This window comes from Sinocyclocheilus anshuiensis, unplaced genomic scaffold, assembly GCF_001515605.1.
Source record: "Sinocyclocheilus anshuiensis isolate Anshui unplaced genomic scaffold, SAMN03320099.WGS_v1.1 scaffold1237, whole genome shotgun sequence".
Classification (NCBI taxonomy): Eukaryota; Metazoa; Chordata; class Actinopteri; order Cypriniformes; family Cyprinidae; genus Sinocyclocheilus; species Sinocyclocheilus anshuiensis.
This window is the reverse complement of record NW_015553581.1, coordinates 1071128-1094982: the sequence shown is the minus strand read 5'-3', so window position 1 is coordinate 1094982 and position 23855 is coordinate 1071128. Positions and strand designations below refer to the sequence as shown.

Sequence of the window (23855 nt, the reverse complement as noted above, 5' to 3'; positions counted from 1 at the left end):
TTAATCCAACCTCAGCCTCACATTACCATGCACATTCCCTTACCTAATGCATGGCTCAACTCAGCATTTTCACTTTTCTGCCTAAAGTCAACTGGAGAGCGTTATATTTCTATCATCAATCATGTATCAAGCAGTCAAACATAATGGCAGCTTATACATAATTATCATAATTATCCTTCTGTTGTTCCCTTGTGTTATTGCTAAATCTTGGTCAATGACGTGACACTTCTTTTTTGTCTGGATCTATTTCAGACCTCTCCTATTTCAGATTTTGAGGAATAATTAAAAAAAAATGTCTAGGTGGTGCAACTGTGCAGAGAAAAATATCTTAAAATAATATTTCATTATTTCTTCCTCAATGTTTTGTTAAATATTATATTTGAAAAACACTTTTCATCACCAAAATCAGTGTGTCAGTACTCTCGGAGAGATAAGAGCACAGCGGCCTGTCATTGAGGTCTCGTCAAGTGATCTATGAAACATCTCATTGAGTGGTTGGTGATGATGAAAAGACGTCCAGTTTTACAAAAACAATCATGTTTTCTGCACTTCCTGTTTCCTCCATGAGTGAATATGATTCTCAGAATTAACAGCTCACGCATGGCACCACACATGACTAATCATCTGACTTCAATGAGACATGACCTGAAACTGACAAGGCATCAAATGCTAAGAAAAACTTCATCGTGCTTCCCCAGCTGCCTGCTGTCATTGTGTCGAGCGTGTGCAGAGCGTCTACAGGGTAGTTGGAGAAAGAGAAGTTTATTTTGGGATCTGCAGGGTAATGCTGTGTCATTAAAGCCACTGTAGTTAGTAGCGGATTGGGGCCCTCATTGGCCCTGTATTGGGTGGATCTGAAGAGATCTGTATGCTCCATGCTCCTCGCATGGATGTCGAAGCTTTGATGTGCACAGTGTGGTTGGTGAGGTCTACTCTAGCCGTTCTTTCTAAACCCCAAACTCTTTCTTTACCTTAGTGTCTTATTTCTGTCTTCATATGTTTTTGAGTGCAGGGGGCCTAAATTAAAGGACTCTGGATGGGCAGAGCCAGAGGGACATAGCTTTTCCCAAGTTCTGCTTTCTCTTCTCCTTTTCTCAGTGTCCCACACATCCTACCACAAACTTCTGCTTGTTGTTCTTATTTAACTCTGTGTGTGTGTGTGTGTGTGTGTGTGTGTGTGTGTGTGTGTGTGTGTGTGTGTGGTTTTCAACAGTGCATCAGTCACAAGGAAAGGAAAACAGATGTTTTTAGTTTCTGTCAAACATCTGTCGTCATGGAATGTTTACCATTGGATTGTTCAGTTTCTTGTATTTTTGCTAAAAGTTTGACCCCTATACCCTTGTTCATCTTTCCTTGGCCTGCTGTCAAAACATTTGCATTAATCCAACCTCAGCCTCACATTACCATGCACATTCCCTTACCTAATGCATGGCTCAACTCAGCATTTTCACTTTTCTGCCTAAAGTCAACTGGAGAGCGTTATATTTCTATCATCAATCATGTATCAAGCAGTCAAACATAATGGCAGCTTATACATAATTATCATAATTATCCTTCTGTTGTTCCCTTGTGTTATTGCTAAATCTTGGTCAATGACGTGACACTTCTTTTTTGTCTGGATCTATTTCAGACCTCTCCTATTTCAGATTTTGAGGAATAATTAAAAAAAAATGTCTAGGTGGTGCAACTGTGCAGAGAAAAATATCTTAAAATAATATTTCATTATTTCTTCCTCAATGTTTTGTTAAATATTATATTTGAAAAACACTTTTCATCACCAAAATCAGTGTGGTGTAACCAACATGCAGGAAGCCATTTTGTTATGTAAATCATAAAATAATGACAATACTTTATTTATTTATTTTTAAGGCATATTTTGTTAATGTCAAATGGAGTAACCACTCTAAAAATGTCTTAATATACATCAAAAATGTGATTCTTGCCAATGCAAATTTAGTTTTTACTAAAATATTTTACTAAAATATAAAATAAACTTAAAAAATAATAGTTAACTTGTGTGCTCTCAAATGTGCTCACGGGGAATGTAGTTCAGTACTAGTATTATTATTTATTTATTTTTACATGATGGCTGTTTGAAATTACACATATTATCTATAGAGAGAGAGAGAGAGAGAGAGAGAGATTTTTTTTATGCATAAAACCAAAACGAATACAAAGATTGCTTTTCTAAGAACTGGGCACATATGATTTAAACTGGACTTTTAAATGATTTTATCATTTTGGACATTATTATTGGTCAATGACCCATTGTTAGCAGCATACATCGTCCACTTGAAGAAACTCTCCAAACCAGCCTGTAGTTTCGCACAGCCACGAGCGTTTGACGAGCCCGTGTGGCTGTGGGCGCTTGTGTTTCTCTCGCTCGCCTTTTTATAACGTAACTGCGGGACTAGTGGCTGGTCTTTAATCAGAGACTGGAGAGGCGGGCCGAGGTGCTGACTGTATGTAATTAGCTGCGCCCGCTTTTCTAAGAACTGGGCACATATGATTTAAACTGGACTTTTAAATGATTTTATCATTTTGGACATTATTATTGGTCAATGACCCATTGTTAGCAGCATACATCGTCCACTTGAAGAAACTCTCCAAACCAGCCTGTAGTTTCGCACAGCCACGAGCGTTTGACGAGCCCGTGTGGCTGTGGGCGCTTGTGTTTCTCTCGCTCGCCTTTTTATAACGTAACTGCGGGACTAGTGGCTGGTCTTTAATCAGAGACTGGAGAGGCGGGCCGAGGTGCTGACTGTAATGCGATAGCTGCGCCCGTCCTTAATGCTATTACATCCACATGCTGCTGCCGCGCAAGACTCAGCGCAAGACGCGCAGTGCCAAAGAGACAGCGCGCGGAGTATCTCTATCACAAGACTCTGCACAGAAGACCTAATCCGAACTGCCCTTTTCTGACAGTTTTCCGCCGTGGCCAGTGTTTCCCATTCGAGAGCGTTTGGTGGTGGATTCTGTGGGGACGAGACCGGGAAAACGCTTCATGTCAGTTGGATTTGAAGGCGAGAGAAAGCGCCGCTCACCTCACTCACTCACTCACTGCTATAGCTCGAGGAAATCAAGCCAAAATATGTTTTCGGTCTGAAAGAGAAAGTTGTTTAGTTTTATTATGCCGTTTTATTTCGTTGTCGTTGCTTTTGCTTAGGATATAACTGAGATGTTAAACAGCCAAGTCTGGGTTGAATTTACGCATCCAGCATTTTGAAGCACATTGAGAAAGCAGGCGGAAGAAATTGTTATCAGACTCAAGACACAAGTGGATACATCATCAGTGGATAAGAACATTTTCAAAGAACATCACAAGAACTTCAGCATTTCATTTGCACGCACTGGGTGAACATCACCCACAAAAAAATGGATTTATTCACAAAGCTCTGTGGATCTTTACTTGTCTTGTGTGCGGCATTAGTTTATGGAGAGGAGGGTAAGTTTTTATTGTTTTGCCATTTGTTTTTATCTGAATCAGTATAGGTTTCCATTTTACGCGTGTGCTATTATGTGATATTGTAGGCTACAAGGCACTGCAACCACATTATTGATATATTTCAGTTTCGATGCCATTTTGGGTATTTGTATTGAATTCTGCTTTGGTTTGTTACCGTACCTTACAACTGACAGACAAAACGGACGATATTCAATACTTATCTAAAAAAAAAAATCGAAAAGCGGGGGAAAGAGGGTAAAAACAGAAGATTAGAAAACAAAATCAAAACTACAGCTAAGATGATGAGCCTCTCAGAAGGTTTTAGTGTGATGTGTAAAAGCTCACCTCGTCTCGTTGGCAGTCTCCTGGCCGCTGGAGGTGACGCGCGCTCGGCATGAGCTCCGACAAACGCCGCGCTTCACACTGGACTCCACTGCACGTTTTCACAACACTATTTTGTGTTTGTTTATTTAATTAGCTGTGTAATACAGTTCATTGTTTTTTTTAAGATTCAGGGTATTTTCCTCACAAACGCACATATAAACTCCGAATACATTACGCAGCAGATTCTCTTCATGCCACGAACGGGATCCTAAATTAGGCCGCCTATCGCTTAACCCTTAAACACGTCATAGAAGTATTTTTGACCTACAAAGTCGTAACCCATCATTTACGGTGTTTTTCCAGTCATAGTGTTCTCGTGTCATGGTTACTTTAGTCTTGACGACTGTATTTGTGCAGCCGCGGGCACATAAAGCACCTCCAGCGACTCTCATGGAGAATATCAGCGGAAATAGTAAATACAGAACAGAATGTATAGGCTATATATAATCAATGTATGTTTGCACCTATTTATGTGAATACACGATTAGATTTGGTATTTTTCATATTTTAATAGCCTTTATGACATTTTTACACTCTTCGCTGGTGTTTCTCGATTTGAAAGACAGAGTTGCATTCATACTATCTTTAGCGAGTTATTAACCTATCTGACTGATAAAACTCACTTCAACCACTGATACATTGAAATATCTTTAAGGTAAACCTTTAAAAAGTCCTGTATAGGTAACATATTTTCGCAAATCAGGGAAAAAAAAATCCAGAATGACAATATCAACCTCGAAATTTGGGCTTTATGAATGAATAAACATACGTGTAAAAGATAACTTTGCTTTCACAGAGCAGACGTAATATCTTGCTTGTATCTATTTCGGCTGAAAACTAATGCCAAATGGTTTGAAGGGGGTTTTTAAAGGGGATTTTTGCTGTCGTAGTTTACACTTTTGCGTCTAATATCACGCGATCATGTCTCAAATATTTATATATTCCTCATGGTTGTTTTTTTTGTAACTTTTTGCATGTTATACTGTACTGTTAATATAACAATATGCAATTGCAAGCAGCCTCACATAATAGACACTTTTTCTTTAGTATTACTAAGTATTATGCAAATACATAGTAACACGAACACTACAATATACATTGAGCCATTTTTCTCTCAGACCAAATGAGATAACCTACTTAGAGGATTAGTTCACTCAAAAATAAATATTGTGTCATCATTTACTCACTCTCACATTGTTTCAAACGGCCCTCTGTGGAACACAAAAGGATATGTTAGGTGTGAACGGTAGGGACTGACAGTCTCAGTCACCATTCACTTCTGTTGCATCTTTATTCCATAGAATGAAAGTGAATGGAGACTGCTAAAGTGTCCTTTTGTGTTTTGTGAAGAAAGTCATTAGGGTGAATACATTAAGACAGAAGTGTCATTTTTTGTGTGAACTATTCCTTTTAAGTTTTTGTTAGGTCTCTTTTAATATTTTTCCTTCAGTAAAGTTCTTTTGGACTAGCATTGGCTATACTTTCCAACCAAATGTCGACAGCAGTGCTGCCAGACCCAGCAGATCTGTGTTGGGATCTGCACCTGATCCAAGAGAGAGCTCTCCACAGGGGTCCTTCTAAAAGCCCAGCTATCTTTCCAACACAACAACAGTGCCTTAATTAGTCCTGTTAAGCTTCAGATGGTCTGAATCAGTTGGATGAATGGTTTTGAGAGAGGGAAGTGAGCTGGACTCAGCAGCCGATGAAGCACACGCTAAACGATAGGGGGGCTCAAGCCTCTTTCTAGTGCGGACAGAATGTAAGACAGAACGGCGGAGCTCTAAGTGTCTCATCACTGCGATTAAATATCAGCTATTCATCAGCAGACGTTCACGCGGTGAAAATGAGAAACCTTATTGACTTCTGCCAGTCAGCTGCTGATATTTTCCAGCTCCTCTCCCGTGATGGCGGTTATGACTGCCAAGCAGATGAGCCATGTGTGGTGGTAGCATGCGGATGCGTGTGAGTCTACATGTTTGAGCCTGAAAGACAGCATGTCCGGATGCTCTTCCATATTTTCCCTGTGTACCTACTGGTACGAGCGCAAAGAGCATGTTGTTGGCAAAGCCTTGGCCACCTGCGCCTGGAGGCAACGCTGCGATTGATTACATGCTTATGCAGCTGTGCAGATACACATGACCACCTGCAGATCCCCAACACGCTCCAGAGAAACTGCAGCTACTGGAGCAAACTCCACAGGTAGCCGCTTTGAAATCGCAGTTTAGCACGCATCAGTATCCTGACTGAGACCGCTGCGTGTCGTGCCAAATTTCCATGGGAATATGAGCGTATGGAGTGAAAAGGATCTCTTTAAAGTTTCATCGGATCCCTGCTAAGCCCATTTGTCATGTTCGTTTTCTGCTGTTTGGTGGCCCCAAGCTTATTTCATTTTCCATGCGCAAATCTTTGGTTTTATAGGCGATTGGTTCTGAGTTTCACTTTTGAGTTGTTCATCCAGCTCTTAATGTGAGTCACCTGCTTTTAGTCTGTTAGAGCTTCACTTTCAATGTGTGTGTGTGCAGCGTTAAGTTTCGTCCATCAGCACCTCCTCTGAGCCCTTTATACTGTTGATGCTGATGAAAGGCAGATGTGAACTTCTGGCAACCTCTTTGTGTGTGTTTAAGGTACTCTGTGTACTACAATCCACTGTTCTAACACTGAGTTTGATCAGTGGCGCAAAAACGGGGTATGCAGTATATGCAGTGCATAGGGGCTCCACACATAGGGGGGGCGCCATTTTGCCAAAATCATTCTGTGAAAATCTTCAATAATCAAAAGCTTAGTTATTAAAAATAATTAATGCAACATTTTTATTTTAACGGTTTTTAGCATTTTAATGGGTTCAAAAATGTATTTATTAAAAACGTATTAAGACACGAAACGGCCGTATCTCTTTGCGACCACAACAAACGGGAGACTTTTCAGACTTCAGCTTTCCCTCAGCGTGCGAGTCAAACGATCGCGGAAAAGGTACATGTGCCAAATGAGCTTCAGTAGAACAACAGGGAACTGCGGTCTAATGAGATATTGTTATATGACAGCAAAAAACTTTCCTGTCCAGTCAGCCGTTTTACTGTGCTCACGGCGCACGTTCTTCAACTGTACGCGAAAATAAGGCACACGCTCACTTCATAAATAAACCGCACTAGAAACTGCGAGCATACATCGTCAGATAAATCACGAAATTACCAAAATGGCGATTAAAACTGCAAAACCGTGCATGCATGCATGTGAATTACATTTAAGAACGTCTCTCAAATGCATGCAGCCTACTGAAATATTTCACTTTTTCCCTATGGTATTAAAAAAGGGGGAAGGGGGTTGAAACCTTTGTCACTTTTTTCACTCCTGATGAGTTTGTACCCTTCCATGCACAAGCTAGTAATGGGCTTTTGGTCATTGACTTGCAGAAAGTTTTCTGCGCAAGTTAGCGTTAGAGCCTACTAGAATACAGGGGGGCGCCGACACTGATCATGCATACCACTCGGCAACAGTGGTGGAAAGAGTACCGAAAATTTGTACTTAAGTACAAGTACTGTTAAAGATGATAGGCTATGCATTTTATTTATTTATAATTTAATGCACAAGTAGGCCAAATGTGAGCACAGTGCAGTTAAATGTACTAGAAAATATGCGCAAATTTTTTACTAACTTTTCATTTTTTAAGTACGAAAATGAAAAGAAAATGAAACCATGTTTAAATGCATGTAAAAAACTTCTTTTACATTCTTACATTATTTTCCTTTGTACAGAGTTGATTTAGGTATGACAAAAGTGCTGCAATTAAAATATTAATTCATACCAAAGATCTATGTGGATAATAGCTACTTTGAACAAAACCCACTTTTATCTTATTAACAAAGTATGTGAATTAGTGGTTATGATAGAGGAATTTGATTGTAAACAAGGATACAAACTAGCCACTTTTCACTGAAAATTGCAGTTGTAAATTCAAAATAGGCCATCTGTGTAATTCAAGTAGTTTCAATGAGTTGAAAATTACAAATGTAGGCGAGAGTAGGCGGCTGCAGTGAGGGGAGGAGTGAAATAAGCGCAGTCAAGACGGACAGTTCTGGCCTCTCGAAGTGAACAGATACCTACGAGATGCTGATTAACATGATATAATTTCAGTTCTGTTGCCTTTATATAAAAATAAATAAGATGAACAAGACACTCTTATAATAGTGATTTTATAATGTCTAAATATAAATCCATTAGCAAAACATGTGAAAATAAGTATATTACAGAGTGGAAATGGTAAAGGAGACAATAAATGATCCTCTGCTGCCGTTTAGTGGTCATAGTGGGAATCATGACATTAAATGTGCAAAAATATTAATAATTTTGAGGCAAATTATATATATTAGGGAAGTATTTCTGGGAAAACTTTTTAAAAAGAAAACACACACACACGCATCTCTTTGCAGGGCCGTGGCAGTCTGGGCGAATATCTGCTCTATCAGCAGCATCTACTGAATGGAACAAAAAGTGTTGAACTTGAAAAATGTTTTTGTATGAGTGCACTTGCTAAATGAAGGTATAAAATGGATCAAACAAAAAACCTTGTTTATTAACGAGCACCAATTTTATTGCATAACGCGCTGACAGAGATGCAGTATAATAAACCCACAGTTCATCAATAAGGTGCATACTGAATCTGGTCCTCCAATTTCAGTACATTAAGCCATGGTAAGCTGTTTTTCCAAGCATTTTAGTATGTCCCCAACACACTTTTTCACAACACTCATCGTGCGCTCAAACTCATCAGGAGTCAACAAGCTGCCGACTTCTCCAAGTGACTGCTGCAGGACGCACGCGAGGGAGAGACGCGGCAGTGCAGATCGCACATATCTCTATACTGAATGGGAGTGGAATTTACCGCATTATGAACGTGACACCTGCGGGAGTTATTAACATTGTACGCAATACCCGCAACCTCACACCAAATTTCAGGCCCTGTATATAGGCTAGCATATACAGATAATTTAGTAAGCAGAAATCTGAAGTTTACCTTAACATATTAGAGGAAGATGCTGATAACTCGACTGAATTTGTGCTTGAAGAATACTCTTCCATCAGCCATGATTATCACCAGCTGGCAAAAGTTTTCTATGCACAATTTTATTTGACGAGAGTTTCGAAACCGATTGCCATCTCCCTATCCAATCATGTTGATTTATAAAAATAAAATTAAAACAAGAATGTAACGACCACAAACAGAGGGAAAATAGCGGAGTAAAAGTACAGATACATCACTTAAAATGTAACGTTACTCAAGTAAAAGTACGCTATTTTTAAACTTCTCAAAAAAGTACAATTTCTGATAAAAACTACTTAATTACAGTAACGTGAGTAGTTGTAATTCGTTACCTCCACCACTGCTCGGCAAATGTGCAGTTGCGCCCCTGAGTTGAGAAGGGTATAACTGCAGCCTGGAGATCTCCAAACGGGGGCGGGCCTCCTACCCTGCGAATTTCGAGCCCCAGGACGCCCCCGTTGCTTAGAACAAAGCGATAGAGTAAAATCTTTCCCCTGCGGTGCGCTGGGACGGCTCGCAGGAGAGCTCGTGGTTGATTCCCATTTATATCATTAAGCAGAGGTTCAAACTCCAGTCTGAACACCACTGGCCATGAGCTTTGGGCTCTGCTCTCACGGAGAATATTTACTTATATAGCATATTTTATTTTAGATGAACTAGAAACAATGTTAAATTTATAAAGTTTTATTTTGAAATGTAAGTCAATAACAAGCCAGAGCCAATGGTGAAAGTCTTTGCGCGAGGAGACCCCGCCCCATTTTGGAGGTTCTGCCCACTTTTGGAGTTCACGCCACATTTTGGAGATCTCCGGTCTGCAGTTATACCTACTTGCCTGAGTTTGATACAAGTGCCACAGATGAGACCAGCAGGGTGCATTCCATGTCTAATCTCTTCAGGTTACATCTATCACAGAGCCTTTTGCAGAAAAATTTTCCTTTTGAATAAGATACAGTCACATTTCACTTGCAAAAAAGGTCCATTGGCTATTGTCAACAATGTAGTGATATCTGAAGCGCAGCTCACACAGAAGTCACTTTCAAACCAAGCAGCTTTCTGTTGGTTGTTGCAACTAATTCACATAAACAACTTGAATATGAGCAAAAATCTGCCCTCATGTGAAACTCCCAATCACACAGATTCCTGTTGGATTGACCTGATTTGCCCTCAAAATTCTGCAGACCAAAAGTAAATGTGACCTCACCACCTGTAAAGCGTTTTGATTAGCGACCCATGAACCGCAGAGTTTAAACCGAAACAAATTCTTCAGTTTGAATGATGGGCCAATTAGTTTCACATAAGTTTTTGCAATTTATAATCACCGCTGATTACAGACCGGCTTTACTGATAAGATGAGCGTTAAATATCGCATGCGATTAATCGTGCAGCCCTAGTTTGAACTGATAAATACACCGGATCTCCACCAACAATGGCCATTATTTAAATCACTGCAGTTTGTTGTCATGTCTGCTCACTGCACTGTTTTCTTCTCTTTTCTGTCTCGTGTAATGGGTAAAATTAGCACTCCCTCAGCAGAAAATGCGCCTGTAAATCAGCTAAAAGAAGGTCAGATATTTGTATTCGCGCCAGCAAATGTGCCGGCACTCGTTCACTCACTCTCGTGTGGCAGGCGCTGGAAAAGTGCTGAAACAGTGCTATTGGGATGAAATTCAAAACAAGCAAGAAACCCATAAATAATGAAGCTCCATTCTCGTTCCCCCACCCACCTGCTCAGCACCGTTTACAGTTACTTATGGCCCTAAAGCGAGGGGGCCGGCGGCAGGCCTACCCACCGGCAGCATCCTCAATCCTGCAGGAAGTGAGGCGGGGAGAGACGTCTCGTATCTGAAGAGAGGAGAGGAGCAGGGTTGTGCGAATTGACAAAGCGCCGACACCGGAAGCCCTGACAGGATGAGATCTGTGGCTGTTGTTGTGTGTACTCAGCAAAACACAGTTGTGCCGAATAGTGAGCATTCGTGTGCTGAGTCTTATGCTAAGTGAGGATGGAAGATACTATTGATTTGCCCAAGCCATTGATTGGTTCGGCCAAGATTTGATTTTGTGAATCGTATGAGCTCTATTAGTATAGGCTATTCAGTTTCTATTGAACAGTGTGACGTTTTGCTCTAGTATGGGAAGGCTGATGCTATGAGCCCAACACTGAACAGTTTATCAATTAGTGACCCAAATAATACAGGTCAGTTTCCAGGTGCACGCAGTAATTTTTTGTTTGTTTGTTGCACTGGCTGCTTAGTCTGTTGTCTTAGACTTACTGTACACTGACACATAGTGGTGTGAATGTAGAATTTGCGCACATGTTTTTAGTTGATGGCATTTTAGAAATTTTTGAGATCTATTTGTAGATTCAGTTCCTATTGAACAGTGTGATGTATTTTGGTGTGCTGACACAGTGAGCACAACTTTGGGCAGTTTATCATTTATTGATCCAATTAATATAGGTAATTTTACAGTTGCGCACAGTAATTTGTTTTGTTGCACTCGCTGGTAAGGCAGTTGCATTTGACTTAAACTGACATCTAGTGTTGTGGATGTAGGATTAGTGCATTGTTGATGCCATTTTAGAAATGCACTGTATGTACATTATTCATTTTTGTTATTTTAAAATATTTTTTAAATGTTTAATTATTGGAGATTACATTGTGATCTCAAAATGTGTGGCCCTTAAGGCGATCTGTTCCATGTAAAATTAAAAAAGCTATTATTAGCTTTTATTATTAATCTCATGTGAGTGGACATGATTTTAAACACAAGAACCGTTCATTTCTGTATGCTTTCTTAAAGCTTTTTAGTTGTGCACAGGGCCGTTTCTAGGCATAGGCGAGCTAGGCGGTCCTCTAGGGCGCCACCAGCTGAAGGGGCGCCAATGAGCGCACGTACTGGCACTTTTAGCAGGGTTGTGATAAAGAGTGGCACGGTCACCCTGAAATATGACTGCCGCCCCCACTGGATCCGGGGGAGGGGGGGGGGCAATAGGGATTTCGCGCAGGCTGTCAAATTGGCTAGAAACGGCCCTGGTTGTGCACCTTTAAAAAGTTCAGGGAACAAAATCGTGTTTTATATTTTAAGCATAAATAACATTTCCATTCCCCAACACAACTTTCATCTGTACTTGGTACACAGCAAATCATCCACAAGAATGGAAAACACAGCCAAAGTCAATCACACACACACACACACACACACACACACACACACACTGGGTGTTGACTCTGGCCCATTCGCCAGGGTTGCATACTGCTGTGATAGCATGTGGCAGAGACTGTAGATAGATAGACTCCTTTAGTCCAGACACAATAATTAATGAGGCCACCACACACAGCAACATAACACTACTGCAGTATCTGTCGCTCTCTCTGCTCAGAGCGGAAATGAATCTCTGCACTGTCAGACCGGTTCTGTTGAGTCCCAGAGCTTAGGGAGGAAGAACACCTCCTAATGAGCCCCATCAGCCTGTCGACCCTCCTTTCTGCAAGCACACACATACATAAACAAATCGACCTTGAACATATGAGAAAGTGATGATGCTGGGATTGTTCAGATGCAACCTACAGGACTGTGTTTAGTGTAAAACTACATATTTCCAAATTCAACTAGTCAACGGGTTGCCTGAATGACTAGTCAGGATGTTTCAGGTTGATGAGATGCATTTACGAAAAGACACTGTTGTGTTGGAAAATAGCTGGATGGAGCGTAGCAGCATGGAACAGAACAGGGGTCTCAAGATGCGTTTTAAAACTTGGGCTATTTTTAATTTGACATGCCATCTTAAAAATGCAGTGCTAGTGATGGGACACTCAGAAACAGCATGAGATCTGATGCAACTGACAAAGACGCCCATCTGCATGTGTGTGTCTGTAGCAGTGGTGCTTTAGAAAGGAAGAATCTAAAGACTTTTCCGAGATGTTTTTTTTTTTTCCATGCAAATGGTTTAGGTTTAACAGCTAAAGCACAACACCATTGAAAATATAAATCTATCAAATATAAAAAATATTAAAATATCAAGCACCACCATTAAAAAAAATGGTGAAATTTTTTTTTATAAAACTTTAAGAATATTTTCTGTTTAAAAAAAATAAAATATTTATGCTAAATGTAATCATATAAATAAAAATAAAAATATTGTAATATTTAAAAAAAAAAGTAGTCTAGATAAATTGGTCTGTCAGACATCTAGTTTAGTTTGGACCAATCTCTAATATAAAACATTGCACATGCAAGAAAATTATTAAATTCAGCTGTTGTTTGGCTATTTGGTACCTTTTGAGGCAAGATGCGTTATTTTTTCATGATTGGTGGTGCAAGAAAAAAATATTTATTGTTATTTCCTGAAGTTTTGTTTTATTTTGGTTTTAAATCCAGTTCAGCACTGTACACCGCCATTGTCATCATAACTTTCCAAATGTCACCACCTGAAATTCCGTTGTGTTGCAATCACCTGATTTCATAACCCTATTCAATATTTGATGAGGCACCGTGGTAGAGCAAAGGTGAGTGGTCTGCTGGTTTCAGAATTAGGTTGCATTTTGCCTGGTTTAGTTGCAGCGTCCTTTGAAAGCAGTGTAAATCTGGAAGGTATGAAGAGGTCGCATCCTGCCACATCAATCTTGTTTTCCGACTGTGAGAAAGTCGGTGACTGAGTGTGAGAGATCAAGTGTGCCATACAGATGAGTTGTAATTGTTCACAGAAAACGCTGTGGAAACCAGCCACAGACCTCAAACTGTCAATCAAAGCTCTCACTTCCTCTGAACTCCTTCCCAGCGTCCCTACTGGGCCACTATGTGTGACGCTAGAACATCAGCTCTGTGCATGTTGGTTGCGGTGTATTTGTTGTGAATTTCAGGTAACTGCAGCAAAGTGTGTGCTGTATGTCCATCCTTGCTGGGCCACTGCTGGTGTACGACGAGCAGGACCACACGGAATCCGGCCGCCACAGAATTCCACAGAATTGGAACGCCTGTGATCTGCTGAGTTCTACACATTTGGGTGACACTGCTTTCAACTGCCATTTTGATTGTAGTGCTCTCGGTTTAAAGGAAGTTTTATTTTTAAAGGAACAGTTCACCCTGATTTTTTTTTTTTATCGTTTACTTAACCACATGTCGTTTCAAGCCTGTATGACTTTCTGATGTCTGCAGAAACCAAAGAAGGTATTCTGAAGAATGTTTCAAATGCTTTTATCCAAAACATCATTGGACCCCAGTGACTTTCTTTGTATCATCAAGAACAGTTCAAGAAACATTCTTCAAAATATCTTCTTTAGGCAAGTTCCTAAAGCCATCGTGAATCATTCAGTGCCTCCACACCTTAAAACATTCATACACTGCCTCTCCTCAAACATGTGTGTTCGGTGCGTCTGACATTGTTGCGCTCTAGCCGAGGTTAAACAGCTGTGCCTCAATACTATGATCAGAGCAATAATGAATGAGAGCCATATCAATTATTTGAGCTGTGGGAGCCGAGGGCTTGTTCGGGAAGAGAATGGTAAACACAGGCAGGGGAGAAAGAGAATGAGTGCACTATCTCTGCGCTTTCCACACAGAAAGGCATCTTTGTGAATGATCACTGCACTCCTTGCAGCATTGGGCTGACCTTTGACCTCATTCAGACACACTTCCTGTCACTGAATAGCTTGTCATGTGTGATAGAGTGGTTTTTATTCTGAAGATACTGTTGAAGATTGTGTCCTAATGTTTGCAGATTGCTTGTCAGTGATATAGTTGTATACCAGATGACAGCTGGGACAAGCGCGTTTGACACTGGACACAGCAGATTCTTTGATTTCCCAGTTTGTGTTGATTCGTATTAAACATCGGGACACAGAACAAAAGCCTTTAGTTGTGAAGTCATAACTGCTTCACTTTTTGACTAGCAGAGGTCAGCTTTTTCCTTTCACTCAATTAGAATCGTTTGTGTCATATTGATTCATGTGTACCGAATCACTTCAATCAGCTGAAAAATGGCCATTGAGTAGCATCTAAATCAACTGGTTTGAAGTCCAAAATTATATTTAATATGATTCAGTTAATATACACTAGGTTATATGATGTGATCAGACACATTTTCAGAGAGCAGTTGAATAATTTGAGTGAAGCTGAATCATATTTCACCTCTCATCTTCACAGAGCCATGTGGTGGGCATTTGGATGCCAGTGACGCAGGATACATCACCACACCCGGTTACCCGCTGGAGTACCCGCCCCACCAGAACTGTCGATGGGTAATCACGGTGCCCGAACCATCCCAGCGTATCGTCCTAAACTTCAACCCGCACTTTGAGCTGGAGAAACTGGACTGCAGGTAAGCAGAAAAGGTTCTGAGGCTACATGTAGCTGAAGATTGATTAAGAAGATCTATGTAGAAAGAAACTATATATTCATAACCATATGATGAGGAAGAAACGGAAATAAAGAGTACAAGTCTGTATTTCATACACCCAAAAGGCGACAAGGCAATCTTGTTAACTTTCTTTTATATAATGAATAGTATTTTATTAATTCTGCTGCTTAATATGCTGCTTTAAAAAATGAGTTGTTTCGGAAAAGACTGCTGATGTTTCTTGCCTAGTGATTATTGGAGCCTTCCTGTGATGCCCTGCTGAGTCTGGCTCTTACACACACACATTACACACACTCTCTTCACTTTAATTAAATATCCAATAAACAAAGCATTGACACACATTTCTGTGAATCATGAAAACGTGCAGGCTTGAGCTCTGCATGTGTTTCACCTGCAGCTGCGCTGACTCCTCCCTTTATTGGACAGCAGTAGTAATGCATGGAACGTGGTCAGGATTATAACGGTACATGGAGTTTCACTGTATTTGTTTTAATGCATGATTCGTAAAGTGGGACGAATTCGAGGGGAATTAGCGGTCGCTAGTGAAGACTTTGACATTCATGAGTCATGTTTTACAAACCCTTCTCGGCAGAGCCACAAAGCCTGTCACAACCTGCCACTTCCAGCTCTCTCACTCTTCTCACTGAATATTGCCCTTTGTCCTTTTGGTATTTATTAACATTTTGGAACTATTAATTATACATAGAAGTGTTTTTAAAGAGAGATTTATGGGATGGCTTTTGACATTCCTTTGTTGAAATTGGAGCATTCATTTTTCAGAAGCTTTTGTTGAAAGTGTCTTCACTGAGCACTTCCAGTGAGCACAGCAACAGAGAGAGAGAGAGATCAAAAGACAGAGACAGGAAAGTCTGATATGTGTTTCATTTCAGCACTTTGCTTACCCCTTAGTGGTTTGTGCACGGGATAGTACTGTTGTTATTTTCGTCTCTCTTTCTCCCTCCACCCTTGGCTTGATTGACAGAAGATGCGACACGTTCCATTACATCACACATCCTTTTCCGTGCTTTCCAACCCCCGCAGGGGATTTCTTTGCGTGTCCATTAGTATACAGAACTCCATATTGAATCAGACACATTGCTACATTTGGAAAAGAGAAAAGTGGACAGTTTCCCAGTAGTTCTCAGGTTAACACAACCAGTTCTAAGACTTAAAACAGATGTCTCTTTTTTTAACCTTCCGTCTTCGCTCCCATCTGCTGCGCCGCTACAAATGTTCAGTCAAGATTTTATGTCTTTTGAAAACAATGTGAGTGCTGTTTGTGTGTGCCAAAGTAGCCACGACGATGCTAGGGTGTTGTGGGTGGTTACCAGGCTGTCGTTATGTGGTTGCTAAGGTACTCGTTTATAGCGTGTTGCAGTGTGATTGCTATGTTGGTTATATGTTAGTTATCATGAACTAACATTTTTATAATGTGCATTAATCTATGTTAATGTTTAAATTATAAAAAAAATACATTTTATAAATAGAAATAGAAACATAAATGATTATATTTTGATTATATATGTGTTTAAAATATGTTATAATATTTAATGCAATTAAATATAATATTAATTTATAACATATATATTGTTAATTTTTTTTTTTATTAAATACATATTAATTTATTAAATAAATTGTTTTATTTAATTATATTTAAATATCTAAAATATATTGAAAATTTATATTTTTTTACTTGTTTTTACAAGTTCTTGTAAAGTGTTATTTTAAGCTGATCATCATCCTGGCCCTGTTCTCTACCTCTCTATCTCTCTTTGAAGCCCTGTGACCATTTAAACCACATAAAGGTTAAGTATTGTTATTTACAGCCTATGATTTCAGTGTAGTACACAAAGATGGTGAAATCAAATGTTAAGCCTGATCTGTAGGCCTCATAAATTCACAAATTATACATCAGTCCCTTCTGTTTAACTTAAAGCCAGACTCTTCTCGGTTAAAATCATCACCCTAGCTCTTTTGTTTCTCTAAACTCCCCGACTTGTTCCCTGCTGGTTTTTTTTCTAGCGATTATTGTTTTTGTCCCTTGGCCAGGCAGATGAATTAAGGACAAAGTTGGGACTTTTGAGTTCTGTTGGGGAGTTGTAAATGCCTAGTAAACACAAGCACTTCTTTAATAAGTCGTAAAATTATCTATCCATTAACATGCTTAAACAGCCACCTATGATTCTTGCCTTAGCTTTGCAAGACAAAACTGTCATGCAGCTCACATATTTGTGAAGCGGACAGATCGTTTAATGGTGTTGTCGAGACTTACAGACGCAGGGCAGGGTGGAGTGAAACAGACTTGAACATTTTAACATTTGATAATTTCTGATGAGAATAACATTTAATAACAGCTCTTATTATGGGTGGGTGCAGTATTAGTGCTGTATGTATCATAAGCTCTCACCCTTCACACATATTGTGGTATAGACACTTTGGGAAGGCTATTAATTTGATCTATGTTGATACTGAGTAACAGCTCAGTATCTTTCCATTGGACACAAACCTGGCTTAATTTATTTAACCTAAAGCGTTTTCCCTGTCAGATATGATTATGCAGCTCAGGGATCATATCCAGGCATCTCAGTCCTAACTGACAGATGTTTATATGCACACATGCTGAAACCTGGCTGTGCTACAAGGTTTCCCCTTTGACCTCATGAAGTTTAGTCTGCTCATCTGCTACCACACCCTTATGTTTCATCTTTCAACCCATTTCTCCTTCAACTCTGTCATAACCTTCCTTTTTCATCCATTCTTTCCTCCTTGGTCTGTAATTCTCACTCCTCCTCCACCCATTTCAAAAGGCAGCTCTTATATGAATTTCCATACTGGTCTAGGCTAGTTTGGTGCTGGTTGATCAGTATAACCATTGGTTGGCTCGAAGTTGGTTTACAAACATTGTTTTTCTAGTAAAGCTAGTTGACTGAGGACTGGTTAGTCTAGTTAAAAATCCTGGTACATGCAAAACACAATGAGATCCACTGATGTTGGTTTCTCTCTCCTTCCATTTCCCGCTCACTTGTTCCCTCTTTCTTTCCCCCCCATACATAGTGTCTGATTAAAATGACTCATCTCCCAAGGCACGGCCCATTCTCAGCATTGCTTTATTCCACATTCCCTATTCAGCTCTCTCTCTCATCACACATAGATGAAGTAAACAGTGTTGATAGTCCAGTCCACAACCACTGTCACTGCAAACACTTCCTCCACAGATTTTCCAGTGCTCTGCAGAGACGGTGGGCTCTCAAACAGTTGTTACTAAAGCAAAGGATGCCACTTTGGAGGCAGTACCTCTTTCCAAAACCTCGACAGGCATCCAGTGTTTAGAGTAGCATGGGGCACTCAACTCACAACTGATTTTAGTAGAATCTGAAGTTAGCATGTTGCTAAGCCAACATTGTGATACTCTAATAAGCATTGCAATAAAGAGCACACAATATACAATAAAAACGGATTTATTATCATCAATGCTTTTAAGACTTTGTAACTTTAACAAAAGTTGTTGTTGTATTGTGTATTATATTTATTACTTATTAAATTATTCTTATTGTATTAAATGTATTTTAGACATATTTTAGATATAATAGATAGATATTAATTATTATCGCAGTGCCTTTTCTGTTATGGATACATGCAGTGATACCTAGGAATTTGGCCAAAAGAAGATATTTTAGAGGACAGTACAATTGTTTTCTGAGATAAAGTGAGCTGACTGTAGTCAGCATCATAAGTGCACTAATTATCCTGCCTACCTTTTGGAACAGACTTTGTGTCTGTAGCTCATCTTTAAATTGTTTTGGAACACAGCCATTAGGTCAAGAAAAGGATGAGTAGAAAAAGATGAGAGGAAAGAAGTGCACCATTTATTCTCCTGTTGCCAGAGAGTGTGATAAAATCCAGAGCACTCTGGCATATCAGTTGGATGACAATGACCAGATGCAATGCAATGCAAAATAAAAAAAAAGTAAATCTATCAAAGTTTACAGGTCCAGCTCAGTGCTTACACAATAGACACCGGTTTCACATGCTTCATTCGAATTCACCGGATTGTTCCACGACTTCTTGGCACAGCATCAGATGTGTCCCGCTCCTAAAAGTTATAAATAGGTTATTGTGGAATAAATATAATAAGCATGTGTTGATTTATCATGATATATCTGTAATGCAATCAGCAAAGCTGCTCAACTGAATGACATGTGTAAAGAAACAGGGTTGGGCAGGTTGAAGTCATGGTTCTCTCTCTCTCCTTTACCACTCTCTTACTCTATCCCTCTTTCATCGTTATCTGTTTTTCTCCTTCCCCACTCTTTACACTTTCTTTTCCTCCCTCTGGCACAGTATTCCAGTTTTTGACATTATCTAATCACCATATTAATACACAAGGAATGTATGTTCTGTTCTCCTGCATCCCGGGGATTTTATTAATTCAGTGATAACATTCCCGAGGCTTCCAGACTGTGGAATCAACATTTGACATGTTTTATATATATATATATATATATATATATACTGTATATATTCAATTTTTTGGTTTTAGTTGTGTTGTATTTTTTATTTTATAAATCTGCCATTTATCAGTTACATATACATACAATAATAGTAAAACAATCATATCAGCTAGAAATTATAATATTGATGCATTAATTTCTTGATTTTGTTATTATTTTTTATTTATTAATTTTTTTTTTTTTTTTAACAAACCCACTGTATTACACTACACAAGTGTTTCAGAGTACATTTACAGTGGCACACTTCACACTCTTACTACATACAACAAGGGGAGCCGAGGCCTCGTGTTTGGTGACATCTCTGTATTGTCTTCTGTGATGAGAGATATCCGAACTGATGATCGCCCGAGAGCATTTTTAGACCTCTCAACTCCAGCCACATGCAGAGCCGTGATCACAGACCCCGGGACACCCCACCGTCTCCAGCTGGGGAGCGGAGACAGCTGCCTTTGTTTCTGTAGTAACCTCACAGGGGACGGTAGTGATACTACAGTACGCTAGCCCTGTGTGTACAGACTAGCCTCTTAGTTGCTCATGACTGACGTTGAACGTCTATGAAAGGAACAATTTTACACAGCAGTTTCCCCCACTGTCTCTTGGCGTGGGGCTTTATCCGTAGATTTATATCTAGATTTCCTCTCGATGAGGCTAACAGTAGCGGATGATATCATCACTCCATGCAGCTCCCCAGGGGTCCTTCTGATCAATGCGAGTTTTCCGCTTGTAATGAAAAATCGATGGATGGTGTGAAGCCGGACAGGACTCAAGGGGGTCACGCAGGTCTCCCACACATATCACATCATTCTCAGAGTACAGGCATATCTGTTATGACCATTATTGGCTTGCTATACACTTACAGGGCAGATATGAGAATGACAGCATAAAACAGCATTATAAAGTGGTCAATTATAACTGGGTATATAACAGAAGATGTTAATTCTTTATTAGGTTCAGTAGCCTTCATTCCAGATTGCTCTCTGATATTTCAGATTGCAGTAACAACTCTACCTCTATTCCTTTCTTCATACCTTTCCTGGTTTTATGACCAAATAAGTGGTCGATTTGAGCACGGTCTGGGAATGCTCTCGAACAAGCAGTTAATATTTTAGAGGCACTTTCAGTAGTTTAATTCTTCCACTGGGTAAGATTGAGGTTTTTAGGCAAAGCCTGTGATTATTTACTTTCAATCAAAGGGGTGAGTCTTTCACCTGCAGTACATCTGAATGTATTCATCTATTTTAAAATTCATTGTCAAAATGTACACACATGATATCTTTTGAATATATTTTATTCTAGGTGTCATTGTGGGTTTAGAAAAGGTTGCTGACCTGTAGCTGTCAAGTATATGTACAAGTTAGTGTAGTTGAATGGCTAATACTGTATGAAGTGTTTTTTTATGAAAAGTGATTACATGAAAATCCAAATAAAATCCAGTGGAGCATTGTTTAATCTATCAAGCCAATTATTTAAAACATGCTCTAGCAGAGAATTTATGGTTTTATAACTAGTTTTGCCCATTAAGTCCCAGATTTGCTCTGAATATCAAATGAGGACTCAACACAATACAACATGCCACTCTTATTGGATGTAGTTTGGATTGTGTTTTAATTTAGTCTTTTTTCCCCACATTTTTAAAGGATGAGAATGCATCACACAACCTAGCCATGTTGGCATCTGTCTAGTTTGATTAGCTTCCAAGTCACAAATGAACTTGTAGCAAAATACCATAGAGTTTGATTGGGCACACATTTTGTGATATCAATAACAAAGCTATATTAGAAATATTTTATCATCCCTTTCATAGTTAATTGCATTTTAGAATTTATATTTAGCTTACAATATAGTAGTACCATATTATTAGGCTATAGAATTTTTAAAGAAGAAACAGTAGTAACTAAGAAGAAACAGCAGTAAAAATGTCATTTGTAAGAAGTTCAAAATGAATATTATTTTTCCACACTGTACATTAGGATATATTTGAATTGTTTAAACCTACTTTTGTATGTAATGTTGATTTGATTTTTGTAATAAAGAACCAGAATTGTTTGAGGTTTTGTTCAAGGTGTCCTGCCTAGGTGATCCACTAATAAAGAAAAAAACACTATTGGTGCAAAAAATGACCTTCACTTTTAATAATAACTCAATATCTGACACTCATTTGCAGTATGTTGTTGTCAGACACAAAATAGTCTCAACATTGTGTCAACTAAAATGTGTGCATTTGTGTTAGATGCCTGGATCTGCAGGGGACGTCTGATGCTTGATAGGTTTGTGCAGGTGTGAAAAAGTGTCCTGGCTCATAGATACAACGCGTGAAAGGCAATTAACATGCGGCTCTGGTGGTGGAGGATGGGTACATCTGCAAATACTTACTCTGCTGTGGTCAAGTCAAACACACACACATACACAAGCTCAGGGTGCCAAAACCTGTGTTTACCCTAATTTGCTGGTGTAAAGTAAGAGTGAAAACAAGGAAGAAAAACAAGTAGAAAAATGTACAACAGAATCAGTCTTTGTCCCAAAAATCTGTGGGGTTTACATAGAATGATCACATTTTTGGGGGTCGATCAACAATGCCAGCATTCTTACCCCAAACAGATTCACCATAGAAACAGCATTCAGTAATAAAATCCATGAAAATCGAATTACCCACACATCCACAAAAAATACAAGCCCGTGTTTGTGTTGTTGTTTGCTGGCCATGTGACTGTAATGGTCTCACACAGCATGTGTTCTTAGTGTTAGGTGAATGCTGTTTTTGTAGAAGGGTTTATGTCTTAGTTCAGTGGTGACTGTGATGAATCAGAAAACGTGAGAGTAACATTTAACTCTGTACTGATTTGAAATGAAAAGCATCTAAAAGTTCAAAAGAGAACAGAATAGTGTGTTTGTATGAGAGTTGATTTGAGAGTGTTTGTGTGTGTTTAAGGCTGGTTAAAGACAGCTGCTGGCGTCTGTCAGATGGTTATTCTGTACTTTCATCTCTCTGGCTGTCATGTTTTCATCCTTTATCACAGAGTGTCCTGTCATTTTGAGGAAAGAGACAGAAGTGCGGGTTGAGGTGGGATGTTTTCAAAGGCACTGAGGAGGGCTATACAAATGTTTGATCAGAGGGTGTCTGGTGCCTTCGGCGCCTGAGATATCCTTCTTTACTCTTACAGAATCTGTGAATCCCAGAACCTGACAAATACAAGACAAACAGACAGGGTTGAAGGAATTAAGATGTTAGTGTGCTCAAGACAAACTTTGAATGCTGAAAGTTTAAAGAAGTTTAATTCTTTCAGTTTGTAGGCTCTGCAGGCTGTAGAAATATGAATTTGATCCATTTAAGGAATTGATATGTAAATTATGCACCAGGATGGAAGAACGCTTCATTTCCCAGCCTGTTGAATTCAGTCAATTCCACTTCATGGAAGAACATGCTGTTTTTTTAAACTTTCTATTCTTAACAAATGCATCACTGTTTGATCAACAAAAAAACAAATCAGCTTTACCATCACAGAACAAATTACATTATAAAATATATTCAAATAGAAAACAGTTATTTTAAATTGTTGTGATATTTCACAATACTGTTTACTGTATTTTTGGTAAAGTAAATGCTACATTGGTGAGAATAAGAGACTTCTTTCAAAAATATTAAAAAGTCTTATCAACCACAAAACTTTAGAGTATATGAACAAATATGAAAGAAAAAAAGACTTTATCACCCTAAAATGTTTGACAATCATTCAGCAAGCAAACAAGGATACCCACTTTTTGACCACATTATTTTATGTCTCATTTGTGTCTGTTTTTATGCCTTTTAATCAATTTTAGGAGAAACCTATGAGACTTCAGTCAGTGAATCATAACTAGGAACTCCATTAAGTCTCCCAAACTATATTACAGAGCAATGCATTTGTCCTCTAGGAATATGCTGAATAAATATGTCAGAGGAGAGAAAGCATAGATTCTTCAACTCAAGGCTCATTGATTTCTCTGTCTGTGCACTTGTCTCTTGAGTTGGAGCAGTGTTTTAGACAATGACTCTCTAGCGCTGAAGTGTACAGATGTTCGGAGGGTCCACAGGCTTGCTGATTTGGTGGTTAAATGAGGCACAGCTTGCTGTGTGGAGTCACG

At 39.2% G+C, this 23855-nt stretch overlaps 1 protein-coding gene across 1 annotated transcript in view; it reads left to right on the top strand.

Annotated features, from left to right (window-relative positions):
* The first annotated feature begins 2634 nt into the window (after nt 1-2634).
* The window catches only part of LOC107668386 (neuropilin-2-like), an 83504-nt gene continuing 62283 nt past the window's right edge, over nt 2635-23855 (top strand). Inside the window, exons 1-2 of the mRNA XM_016460235.1 lie at nt 2635-3445; nt 15009-15183. Coding sequence (XP_016315721.1) covers nt 3376-3445; nt 15009-15183 — 245 coding nt within the window. The 5' untranslated portion in view covers nt 2635-3375. The remainder of the gene's footprint in view (nt 3446-15008; nt 15184-23855) is intronic.